Source organism: Siniperca chuatsi, linkage group LG17, assembly GCF_020085105.1.
Source record: "Siniperca chuatsi isolate FFG_IHB_CAS linkage group LG17, ASM2008510v1, whole genome shotgun sequence".
In the NCBI taxonomy this organism is placed as follows: Eukaryota; Metazoa; Chordata; class Actinopteri; order Centrarchiformes; family Sinipercidae; genus Siniperca; species Siniperca chuatsi.
Window position 1 is genome coordinate 20077117 of NC_058058.1, and position 13215 is coordinate 20090331.

Consider the following 13215-nt stretch of genomic DNA (forward strand, 5'->3'; position numbering starts at 1 on the left):
AGAGTAAGACTATCAGCAGCCAGAGTGAGTAAACAGAGAGGATATTGGAGGATATGTGCTGCTTGCTGAGTGGATTAGCTGAGTGAAATCTTTCTCTGACTCATACTACACTTGCCTGTTATTATGCTCCTCCCTTGCTTGTGTGTGTGCATGCTTATTCCTGTGTGTGACCCTAATACAGCAGGCATGATGACATATGACAAAAGCTACTGTGTAAGGGAGTTATGGCATAGTTAAGTGTATTTACAGACAGAGAAGAGACCATATCAATTCTACTTTTTTGAAACTATATTGTGTCTGTTGATCTTGGCTTACACTATACATTGTATAAATGATGATAGAGGGCCCATTAACTCAGTGTGTGAGAGAGCGAGAGAAACCTCTGGATCAAATGGGAAATTAACCTGCAGATAAACTAAATGGAGACCAGATATACTGTATAACACTGCAGAAAGCATTTGTTTATGTTAGACTTACGGGAGCATGATTTGCACTGGTTATGTCATAGAAGGGTATAAAAAAAGACTGGGGTAAGAAGCAAAGTTAACTTCTTGTCAGTCCAGCCAAATTAAGCTGCCAAAGCAATATTCCCTAACTTTTTTTAAGTTGGGAATTCAAAAATAGGAGTACATTATATAGTATAGAACAACGACAGCGTGTGTTAAAAAAAAAACAGTATATCACCTTGGTAAAACTGTCTTTCTTTTTATCACTCTCCTCACCTGTAAGTCAGCAGACCACAGAACCATGACATAACTTGTGGAGCTGCTGGCCAACTGCTGCTGCTCTGTCTGGCAGGTGCATTTCCTCCTTGCTTTGTTTTTCCCTTGTGTTTCCTTCCCTAAGTGATTTACCATTTCCCTGGAAATTATCCCTCTCCCCGTCCCTCTCCACACATCCCCTAAACCCATCATCTCTAAAACCCCACGGCTGGATAAGATGCCAAGCCCGCAGATTCTCCAGTGTGTGTTCTGGATGTTTAGCTTGTGGTAATTGTAATGTTTTATTGCATTATGTAATAGTCTCAAAATGATTAAAACAGACCAGCCAGAGGCTTGTGCAGGCACACGCGGGTGCATATATGAACAAGCCCAGACATAACACTCAGATGCACACACAACCAAACACACACACACACACACACACACAGACATATGTAGTGATATATTTCTTACTTTCTTTCCAGTAAGCGCACTGAGGGTTGGGCGAGCAAACCCCAAACGGCAGCGTGTTGTGCCACAGCACAGCACTGCTCATGTTTGTCAGCGTAACTAGAGCCCAGGGAAAACCCTGCCACATCCACAGAAAGCACAACTCTGTAACATACAGACAGGACCCACCACACCACAGCAACTGATCATGGTGACAATAGAGACGCACAGCTGCAACAACTGGATTACACAGAAAAACCATAAAATCCACAAATAATCACATTGTAGTTTTACTGCATAATATGGAATTGTGAAGCTTGACAGCTGAGTGTAAGCAGCACAATATGCACAGTTGTTATTTCTATCTGCTTTTGGCTTACTGCAACAGAGAACATAATAACTTTGTTTCCCCTTCTCCAACATGATCTACTACTAAACTGTAAGAAAGCAAGACAGCGAGTTATTTACAGTTAGAGACCATTTGAAGAGTGCTACTGCAGTAGGAATGGAGAACAGCTGCAGGATAGATGTGTGTTACGGGCTTTTCTACAGCAGCTACTGCTGTAAAGTTATTCCACTGCTCTACACCTCCATCCCTAATGCCTCATCAGCCCATCTCCCCATCTCCCACAGCAGTAACTAAGGCATGACTCATGTGGGCGCAATGCTCTCAGTCACTCCTCAGGGTCTCAGCTGCTGGTGAGGGTAGAAGGGAAACTATTTGAGTGATTTTCTCATTCCTTCTTTCTCTGTGAAACACAGATGAAAAGAGAGAAGGGTGTCCTGTATTCTGAATGCATAACTGCAGATTTTAGGTAATGGTGAAAACAAAATACGGACACATAAACATAAACATACATTTGCATGGAAGATATCATGGCTATGCACAGATAACAGATCGAGTGACATGTTTAAACTTGTCAAAGACCATGCAAACAATTCATAAGCATAGCTAAATATCCTTGTTGACTTACACGTGCACACAGAGAGATCATAAGGCACAACTCCTTGAGCCAAAGCCACAGGTGTCTATGAGAACAAAGAGTCACGAACAGTAAGTGAAGCTGAGCAGAGTAAATACAGAATTAGAGAGCAGAGGGCAGGCCAGGAAAAGAAAGAAATGCAGGGGTTAAACAACATGAGTGGAGGGTGTTTGCATGAAACCAGTTAGGAGATGTGGAGGAAAAATTGTGACAAATGGACAATGTAGAGCAAAGTAGACTAATATAGGATGAAGGGGAAATGATGCCAGATTGAAAAGTAGTTAGAGCAAAACCATATACTGTGTCTGGAGTTTTACGACCGCACAGCCACATATGCACCACTGCCCCCTCCCAGCTTACCCATTACCAAGCATTATCTCCCTGTCACACAATGCCATTACCAGGCCTTATCTCCCACAGCGGGGGGACACCAACACAGTAAATCGCTGTTAGAGCCAGCTGTAGTCATCTCCTTCTGCAGCAACTCAAGGCCAGACTGCTGTCACTACCACTGCACCCCCACCGGTAAAGCAACACTGAATAGTGACTGCTGCTTTATCACTAGAGACCACCATGTCAGTAATCTCATATTTACAGAGACTTTGATTTGTGTAACTCTCACTGATGTCATCAAATCCTCAAAATATCTCTTTTCACGGTATAACTACAGTTAATATAAACCATTGTTTTTGTATAGCGGCCAATTATTACTTTTTTATCCAATCAAAGCAGGATAAAAACAAACAACTTGAACTGAAGGGAGAGAAATAAAAGTGGTGTGAGGACAGGCGTATTTTGGGATGCAACACAATCTTTAACTCTGTTTTCAACAAGCTGCCAATTTGCTATGTAACAGCACAACCAGAGAAAATCAAAGCAAGTCAACCTTCAGTCCACCTCAACCTCTGGCCCCTGCCTCTCCCTTACAATACTGCAGGGGGTGATTAGAGACGGATAATTGGGGCGCAGAAATCCAACAGTATAGAAGCCAATTTTTTTGGAAAAGGGCTAAATTCCAGAGGTAAGTGCCAAGGGATTGAACAGGCTCCAAAACACATGCAAGGTCTTTTGTTCTGCACTCCGGCTCTTTTGTTTCACCTGCTGTACCACTCATTACAGGGAGCTTTACCTGTCAGATAGCATACCCTCTCCATATTTGATCACTTAAACTGTATTTAATTACTGCATATCCTTTCATTTCAGGAGAGGCTGGGAAATTAGGCCACATGGGAAACAAAAGCTTTGGGATTCTGAAAATTTTCCGAGTAATGTGCAGTTTAACAGTGTACAAATGAGAAAATTATAGTTTGCACTCAGCCAGTGCAGCTTCATATGTTGTTTTATCATTCATTTTTAATGTTTTTCTAACTTTGGCCTTGAATTTCATGAATTTTGTCTATGTATGATTGACTTGTATTTTGTTTTTTTATGTTATGTGTAGAGTAGATAAACCAGGGTAATAACTAATGAAGATCATAAAACCAAACCAACAAAAAAACTGTATATAATACTTAAAGTGGCTATAATCAATATTTTTATATTACCAATAGTTCATATGGCGACTGTGGCTTAGTGGTAGAGCGGGTCGTCCACCAAGACACTGAACCCCAAATTGCTCCCAAGGGCTGTGCCTTTAGTGTGTGAATGTGTGTGAATGCTTAGTTACTTTGATGAGCAGTTCTGCCATCGCTGTATGAATGTGTGTGAATGGGGTGAATGAGATATGTAGTTGAAGCGCTATGAGGAGTCAGAAAGCCTAGAAAGGCGCTATATAAGTACAGTCCATTTACTTGTATGTGCAACGGTTTCCACAGAGAATTATCATCTAACTCCAAAGTTTATTTTTCTATTCTAAAGTTTAATTTTCTAACTGTAAAATGTCCCGCACCCTACATATTGAAGCTGTTATAATTATTTAAAAACTAATTTTTACTTATAAAAAATGTCTGTATATGCTACGGCGGTGTAGTCCCTCATTTGTCCAGGAGTGTTCTATCATAGAAAAGGTTTCAGTCGTAGTCGTATGCTATTATGTTGAAAAATGAGTATATCCAATATATTGTTATCGGACTTTTAAAAATCCAAAATATCAGTATCCACCTTAGAAATCCAGTATCTGTCAGGCTGTAGTATTATTATGTTCCCTAGGTGATGAGTCATGATGTTTTAGGTGACCCCTTGACCTTTCCTCTAGAGCCACTGACAGGAAAAATTTTCAAGTATACACAAAATATATTAAACCTTAATGGGGTGACTGCCATTAAATTTACCAAGCACATTCATGCTCCCAAAAGGATGAACCCTTTTCATTTTGGACACTTTGCTATAGTACTGCCTTCAGGCCAGTATGTCAACTTTTCACCTAAGCCATGTCATAAAATAATTGTCAAATTTCCATCAAATATGCAGATCGCGGTCCTGCTTGCTCTTTATACAATAGTAAGGTAGACGCATATTACATAGCCACATAATGACACTGAACAAATTCACATCCCTAATAGATAATTGCTTTGACGCTTTCACATTGTGGGAAGTAATGTGCACTGATGCCTCCAAGTGCCACTGATGCTGCCAGCGGGGCTGTAGACTTCTAGTCTCATTACATAAAATTCTTGCTTAGTACAGTTTTTAGAAAAAACTAAAACAAAAAGATAACATTTGCATAATTTCTCATACTACCTATTAACATTATTCCTTCCAATTCTTATCTATTGTCCTCAATGAATCCTTTTTCGCCCCTCTTGCTTCCTGTAACTCTCACATTTAGTGAGAAGAGCACTGTGCTGCCGTCCTCACATGTTTCTGTGCTGTCAACACTTTCTAAAGATAACACCTCCACTTCACCCCCACCCCTGAACCACCTCTCTCCACCAGTCAGCTTCGGTCCACAACAACTCTGCTGCAACAGAGAAGGGCTAAAATTAACCCTTAAACAAGGAGTTCTGATTGGCACTCCGACGGGACCACGGGATCAACTGAGGGAAGGGCACACAAGTAGATATTGAGAGACAAAAGAACACATGAAAGAGATATAAAGTAGATGGGGAAAGCTGAGGACACTCAGGACACCAGCCCTGTATTAAAAAGGTAAATTCCTGTAAAATTTACCCCAGCTCCCGGTGGGGATCGTTAAAGTTCCACAAAGGCTTCTCCGCTGTACACACATTGGCTGCAGAGTAGTGCTTACACCAGCAGACACAGTCACTGCTTTGCTGACCATGCCAATGTGTACTCCTTTTCATATATAACAGAAAAACACATTAACTCACACGCATTATCACACCCTCATTTACACATATGCACATCACAGAGCATCCTTAATCGAACATCAAATTGGCATGTAATTTGAGCTTTCTGTTCATAACGGTGCCAAGAAATGCCAAGGGGAGCTGTGTTTCTCAGTTATACTAGTTTTTTCAACCTTGTGGCCCTGAAAGAAGATCAATGAATGACCGCAAAGAAACCGCAAACCCTAAGATCTCCCGAACATTTGACCTTAATACAATCAAATCCTGAGCCTTATCAATCAAAACTGAAAGCTGATGAAATAAGCCAGTAAGATTTGGAAAATCTGTAAGGAAGTGATCCTTTCCTGCATTTCAATCACATAAACCAAATACTTATCACGCATGTGGCACGGTCAGCAATCCACGCACTTAATTCGAACCTATGACACGATAGCCTACTATACTGACTAACTAATTGTGAGTCACAGATAGTTGATTCCGCAAGAAATTTGTATCCTTGATTGCGACAGACTTTTCATTTAGTGGATAGTATGCTGACTACTAGTCTGGCGATTTGAAGGTCAAGGCCCCGAAGGATTAGGGAGCGTTAAACGGGTAGATGATTGGAAAGCTGAACCGACTCATTGAAGCAACTCTGAGAGGGGGCGAAAAACAGTCAGTAGATCTCTAAAGTGAATGGATCGCTCGGACTAACTCACACTATCTGATTATATGTCGTTGAATGCAGCAGAATTACAAAGTGCCACTGCACATTATCAACTCCAGTCAGGATCTGGTTGCTGCCCAGCATCTGTGCCATGCTGAATGAAATCTGGATTGTGGTCAATATAGTGAGAAAACTCTATCATAAAGCCTTTGCACTGGGTAAAATTCAAGTTTCACTCATGCCCATTTCAAAAGGAAATGCATCTAATTAAAAAGTTCTGTACTGGTAAGATGAGCCACGGGAGGATCCCTCATAAGAGCTTGTTTGTGTGCATGGGTGTGTGTGTTTGGGTAGGTGTGTGTATTACATTTGCATGAGAGTCACACCACTTCACACTCCATCACACAAGCGTTTGTGTTTTATATGTGTGTGTGTGTGGGTGTGTGTATATATGTATATTAGGGGTGTAATGGTACACAAAATTCATGGTTTGGTATGTACCACAGTTTGGTACGTTTTCGGTTCAGCAGGGAAAACAAAAAAATTTATAAAATAGTATTTTTGTCATTTATTTAGAAAAATTTAAACATTCAACTGTGGCTCATTGGCTATAATTCTTACTGTAACAGTTAAGGCACTCAAATACTGGCATATTGTCAATAAAAACAAATATATAACAAAAAAATGTCAATAATGCTCCATCGTAAGACTGTTAAAAACTGAAACTTAGGCTAGTTTATACCGGGCAGCCACAAGATACTGACTAACATTCACACGTGAAGGCACATTGTAGCGGGGCTCAAGCACTTTGACCATATGCTTAAATTCTGTAACTACCGAGTATGGTCTCATATCTGCAGAGATAAACACTCCTATAGCAGTATTTATTGCTTTGGCATGGTCCGAATCTGCACTGAGAGGCTGCCTGAACGCTGTGGGGAGAAGAACTCGACTTCCTCGTACCGAACCGAGGATGTCGCATATTTCACCCCTAATGTATGTTTGCAGCAGGTGGCTGCAGACTTGGGTCAGGTTTTTTTCAGAACCCGTCTGTGGGACTTAAGAGAGCCTTCATTCTAGAGAAGACAGGAGCCATACGTCCATAGCAATCTAATAAAGGTGGGGAAAATGGAGCAAGTTCAGGGGTCATGTTCCTAAGATTGGGAAAATGTAAACTGCTTTTTACAGCAAAAATATCTCTTAAAGTCACTTTTATGATAATAGTTTAGAATCAACTGTTATTTTCTTGTAATGTTAGTTATGTCACCTATGTAAAAAACATAATAAAATGAGAAACTGATGATTTTTTTTCTGTATTTGCACATTTTCTCTCCTTAACACCATTGGTCCCACTCCTAGTGACCTTTCACCTCATCACGTTCTCAACCAATCCAAGGCACTGATTCTAGGATCCAGAATTAGCACTGCTATCACTGGCATGGAGAATGTTGACCATGCAGACGAGTCATGGAGGAAAGGAGTGAGCAGCACAGACCCACAAGAAAGAAAGAGTGGGGTGATTTTAATGGGTATAAAGAGACTAAGTTGCAGAGAGAGAATGGCCAGTAAAGACACAGACGACAAAAAAGATGTAAAAGGAATACATCACTTGACCGACATTGCCGTCTCTAGAACATTGCTAAAAATTATGTGGCTATGTTTTGTTTTTGTTTTTTTCATGGGACATGAATGGTGCTGGGTGTTGGGAGGCTGTGTACGGCTGCTTCATCAGCTAAGTTATGTTAGAATGCAAAATTCACATTTTGAATATATCAATGTGAAAACTCTATATATCTACAGGTTACTTTAGGCTTGTTGGGGCAAATGATCTACTAGGCATAAATGTTGTCTGTGTTCTCATCATAAAACAAGGTAGTTGTTTATCCAACATAGCCTTCAGATAGAGATAAAAACATGGTGTAGTATCATGATAAAAAAGATTTGTTGCCTCTGTGTTGCTTGACAGTGTGTCACCCTCTCATCTCCGTCTACTATCATTCCCTCCCCTCCTTTGTAAATCTCTTATTCAGTTCTTTCTCCTTACTCTCATTATAACATCATTTTCCTTTTCTGCTGCTACTCACACCTCCCTCCTCCTCTTCACCATTACAAACTGAGGACAGTGAAGGGCATACACAAGCTTCCATTCACTTTTCCCTCTCTAAACCATGTAAAAGCTCCCACAATACATGTTTAATGCAATTACTGACATGATCACAACACTATGCTGAATGTGAAAAAAATTCACATACCAGTCAAACCTGCTTCTGAGTGGTCTCAGGTCTGCCCCCAGCACGTACCACATGTAAACCCCTGGACAGCCATCTAAACATGTGGTACAATGTGTTCTTAGGCTTGCTGATGTGTCTGCCTGTGCATGTGTGTGTGTGTGTGTGTGTCCAGGGAGAAACTCATGTTAAACACATACAAAAAAATGTCACACAGCACTCACCGATGCAGGCGTGTACACGGACGGTTAGCTGGGTCCGTAGAATAACACTGTGCTTCTTCCCCCTGGACCTGACAAAGAAAGAAGCAAGAAAGAAGAAAAATTAATATCAATTCAAAAATATCTTTATGGAAGCAAGTATATTATCTAGTTAATGGACAATCATTTCAATTACGGCCAAACCTAATTGACTTTCACGTACTGTCTGGAAACAAGTGTAATTTTCTTGGAACTTAGCTCAGTGATCTGTCTTGTTTCATGATTCAATCACACTTGATTACTAGAGAAGAATATCCTGCAACAAGTGAAACAGCACTGGAAAATGAAGTGCAATTATCTCACCCAACTGGCTACTGCTTTTAAAGGAAAACAACATTTTTGATTCTTGTGTCAAGAAAAATTAGATTTTAAGACAAAACACGAGGCCTTGTTATGATGGACCTCTTTTAGCATGCAGAGGCAGCTGGCATGATGGGAATGGTGCAGACAAACAGTGGCCTGCATTGGATTTGTACCCCTATACTGATTCACATCTGAGCCCTGAGGACAGACAGCAGAAATGCAGAAACAGACACAACACACATATACACACACCTCCACATACCATCGTGAGCACATATTCATACACAGCATATTTCCAGTGGGAAAACAAAATGAGCACACACAAACTTAAAGGCGTAGTATGATGGTATTTTCAGAGCAACTCAAACTCTCTCTCAAACCTTAGTTATTATCCTCCAAATCTGTAGGAGGTAATCACTGACTTCCATCACTAACATGCTGATAGCATCCAATCCAAGCAGGGAAAGGACTGCTCTGATATCACACACCGCTGCAATACACCCGTTATGCATAACATGCAGTAAGGATAACACACACCCAAACAAGAGACCAGCTGGCCTCTTATCCTTCCGTTAAGCTGCGTTATCAGCTTTGCTCGTAAATAGAGCAAAATGTTAACACAATCTGCTGAGATGCTGATAGAACTGTGTTTTTCTTGCAAATCCTTGTTTCTTACCGTACCTGTCTGATAATGTATTGTGTGAGAATGACAATGTCAAATCAGAGACTCAGAGAGATTGAGGGTTTATGCCATTCAGAGAAATTTGACTCAAGATGAAACCATTGGATGTGAGAGTATAAAAGAAGATTCAACATATAAAATTTATAACTGTGAGGATTAAAAAAGATGTTTTGGGTTAAGAAATGCTAGCTGGTATTAGTATCAAATGATGTCTCTTTTAAAAATGCTGGCATCTACACTACAAATACCCTTTTAACTTATACAGGATTCATTATATTTTAGATTTTAAGTATTCAAATTACTATTTCACTTTACTTTGAATAATACAAAAACAGCCCAAATGGCTACTCTGCATCATAATCTACAGCAGTTTCCTCCAGTTTCCAACTTTTCTCTTCACTCAGTGAAAGCATATTCTGAGCTGTCCTCGTCACCAGAGGACCTTGTTGACTGTCAGCTGTGGTGAGCAGTGTCTTGCCGCAGCTGGAATCGCCACACATTTTTGATGCGTGGGAACATAAATTCTGGGTGAAAATCACTTAACACCAATCTAATCTTTATAACACCCTGGGCATTTTTTCAGCGAAAGGCAATTTTCAGTTTTCCAGTTCCAGATTGTCAGAAAAACACTAAGTAAGTTTTAGTACAAAAAAATAAGCCTTACTTATATACTATAAAAATATATTTATATCACATTGTCACTAGCCAATTACCATAATACCATGATACAAACAAGCTGAGTGTAATGGACATGCATTTAGACAAGGCAAAATTAAATAAATGGGAATATGTGACAAACAGCTATAAATACAGCACAGTAGCATCACAACTGATGAATAGACACATGTAGTCACTCCCAAAATTCACAACCACTATGCCTTTAAGAACAGCTGTCAAAACCTGCCTGACTTCACAAGTGCAATATGTGGTGTGAGGCTGAGATATTGGGTGTGATTAGTTTATTCCTTTTTGACACTGTATAAATAGTGTTCTTTCAACAAAGGGAGGACATGACAGGCTTCAGTGCGTAAGCATGCATCCTCGACCTTTGTGATGTTTCACCAAGAAAGGGTCAAACCCAACCCAATGTGTGATTTATTTCCTACTGTGAATACAGTATGATCTTGGTAAAAGCCACATTTGATAGGATGACAGGATGACACACAGGCCTGTCCAATCAAAGCAGTTTCCCAAGATCTTAATCACTTCAGAAACACATGCCTTTAATCACCTGTCCATTATCATGTCACATGGCTTACCAAGCGCATAATAAAGACACACACACACAGACAAACAAAAAAATGTACACATGGAAACAAGCACACACAAACAGACACAGAGAACAACCCAGCTATGTGAGTCCACCATCACTTATCATCCTGTGGCCCCCAGTCTCCAAACAGATCAACATACCACAGCTCTCCACAAACACACACTGTCACACACTTAAATGCAGCCAGTTAACAGCTGTGTATTTGTCAGAGCTATATGCTTTGTCACCCATGTTGGAGGCAACAACTGAGAACAAAGTGCATTTCTAAAATTGTGACTCAGCCTTCTCAACAGCAGCATTGAACACAGTTTATCTACTGTTTTAAAACTGAGAACTTACTAATTCACCACTGATAATGTTACTGTACATCAGTTGAATGTAGATAATGTCCGTTATACAGTGCTGCCTCGCATGGCTGGTATTAAATGTTGTACTGTCACTACACAGTAGCAGGAGTTGGTTGGGCTGGACGTGCCGAGACAGCTTGTACACGACCCTAAGACTGTCTGGTCCCATGTGAGACAATCCATAACCTTGAGGAGAATAGGCTGAGGAGGGGACTAACAAATCAACTCCAAAACACACCAGAAACCAGAAATTGTAGAAGGTTGGGCTTGGGGTTAGCAACCCCAACCCGTAAAAAACATACATGCTACAGAAACATCAATGAAAACCAAAAGAGGGCTCTTGTCAATGGCCCAAGTTTCTCAGGGAATACAAAGGCCTAAGTAAGTAAGTAAGTATACAGCTAATTAGCTAACTTAACAACACTCGGTCAGCTAAGCACTGGCTCATTGTTAAACCCCTGGATTTACACAACAGCTAGCAAACATGTAGTTAGTAACTGTAGCTATAGTAGGCCGACTTGTTTATCTAATTGTATGGTTTGCTAATTTAATTGGCTTGTTAATGTTACATACATAAAGAAAAATTAAGCTGTTAGCTAAGGCTAGCTAACTATACTAACTAGCTAGAATTGATGCGGCTAGCCATAGCACTAATTAGAAGATAACTGTAACTTTATGTCACAATGACATCATTTTGAAAACAAATGCAAGCTACATTATTTGGTCATTTATTTTCAGGAACTTACTGTATAACTCCTCGGTCATGACTTGTATCTTTTTCAAAAGGTTCCTTTGTTGAATCTTAGTTTTTGTAGCTAAGCTAATATGTTAGCCTCAGGTTTTCTCACAGCATTTTATAGCAGAGGCTGGCCACCTAAGCTGAAATAAAGACAGCTTTTGCTAACATCAAAAATGTATACACTTTTATGAAATAAAAAGTAACCTTCGAGGGGAAAGGTTAGTGGTGCTACAGTGATGCCAGGTGCAGAAAATCAATTGTGACTGGCTCATTATAATTTATGGCATCTCATCTATGGCAGTTTGCCATAATACACTGACATAATGACATATGTTAACATATGATGAATAATCAGGCTGGAATCTATGTATCATTTCACTATTTGAAAAAAACCTGAAACATGTTGAAATTATTGTACATTTAGAGGTATTTTGAATTGTTGCCCATACAAAGAGCTGAATTATCATACAAATTTGATAATTATTGTACACCTGGCAACACTAGGTGCTATTTTCACACAGAAAATGCCAAATTTTTAATAAGTGTGGCTATTGTTTAGGCCACAATCTAGTAACTAAACTGATCACAAGAGAAGGTGTGTCAAGATCTAGGTGGCTTACCACCTCTGCTATACAATTTTCTGGGGGAAATCTTGAGCCCTAGTAGCAGGTTTCCATTTTCCATTTCTCTTGTTGACCCAAAGAGAGACACCAGCACTGCTGTTGGGAGATTTGAGAGACTAAAAATACTTCATGACAGTACTGTTACACAGTGATCATGCTGTTTCTTCTACAGTTGACAGGTTTGTGAAGTGTGAAATTTTGTCACAAAGAAGATCAGAATTTCAATTATTGTAAAAACACAGTGAGAGACGAGCTGTAGCTGTGTAAGGGAGGGCACATCTGTCCCGCTTTCCAGAGCGCTTCATACTTTCCGTGAACTTGTGCTTCCAAGAAATCCATATCCAGCAGCTTGTGATTCTTCCCATTTTATAAGAATGGAGAAACTCAGAAAATATATGTGTGTGTTGGGGGGGGGGCTCATCATTTGTTTTAAATAGTTAGAAATGTTTTGACAGTGAAGAGTGAGAGTGTAAATGTCTGACTGTTTCAAAGGGTATGAAAGTGAATCAGTCTCACCCTGTGTCATCCTGCTGAAAGCCCTCCAGCTCGTCCCTTTGCTCAGCCAGAGAGGACTCCAGATCCAGATAGGTGCCATTGTGGGAGAGCTGCAGCGTACAGTCATCAAGCTATGGAAAAGAATGAAAAAATCTTTTGAATACAAAAGTCTTAATGAATGAAATAGACCTGAACTAAGATGCTGGATTGGATTTAACTGTAAAAGTGGTTACCAGC

General features: G+C 40.0%; 1 protein-coding gene across 5 annotated transcripts in view; it reads right to left on the minus strand.

Moving 5' to 3' along the window:
- fhod3a (formin homology 2 domain containing 3a) overlaps positions 1-13215 on the minus strand; it is a 59539-nt gene that overhangs the window by 41007 nt on the left and 5317 nt on the right. For all 5 annotated transcript variants that reach the window (XM_044171313.1, XM_044171312.1, XM_044171311.1 and 2 more), the window contains exons 2-3: positions 13000-13109; positions 8481-8548 (exon numbers count right to left, since the gene is read on the minus strand). In XM_044171313.1, coding sequence (XP_044027248.1) covers positions 8481-8548; positions 13000-13109 — 178 coding nt within the window. The remainder of the gene's footprint in view (positions 1-8480; positions 8549-12999; positions 13110-13215) is intronic.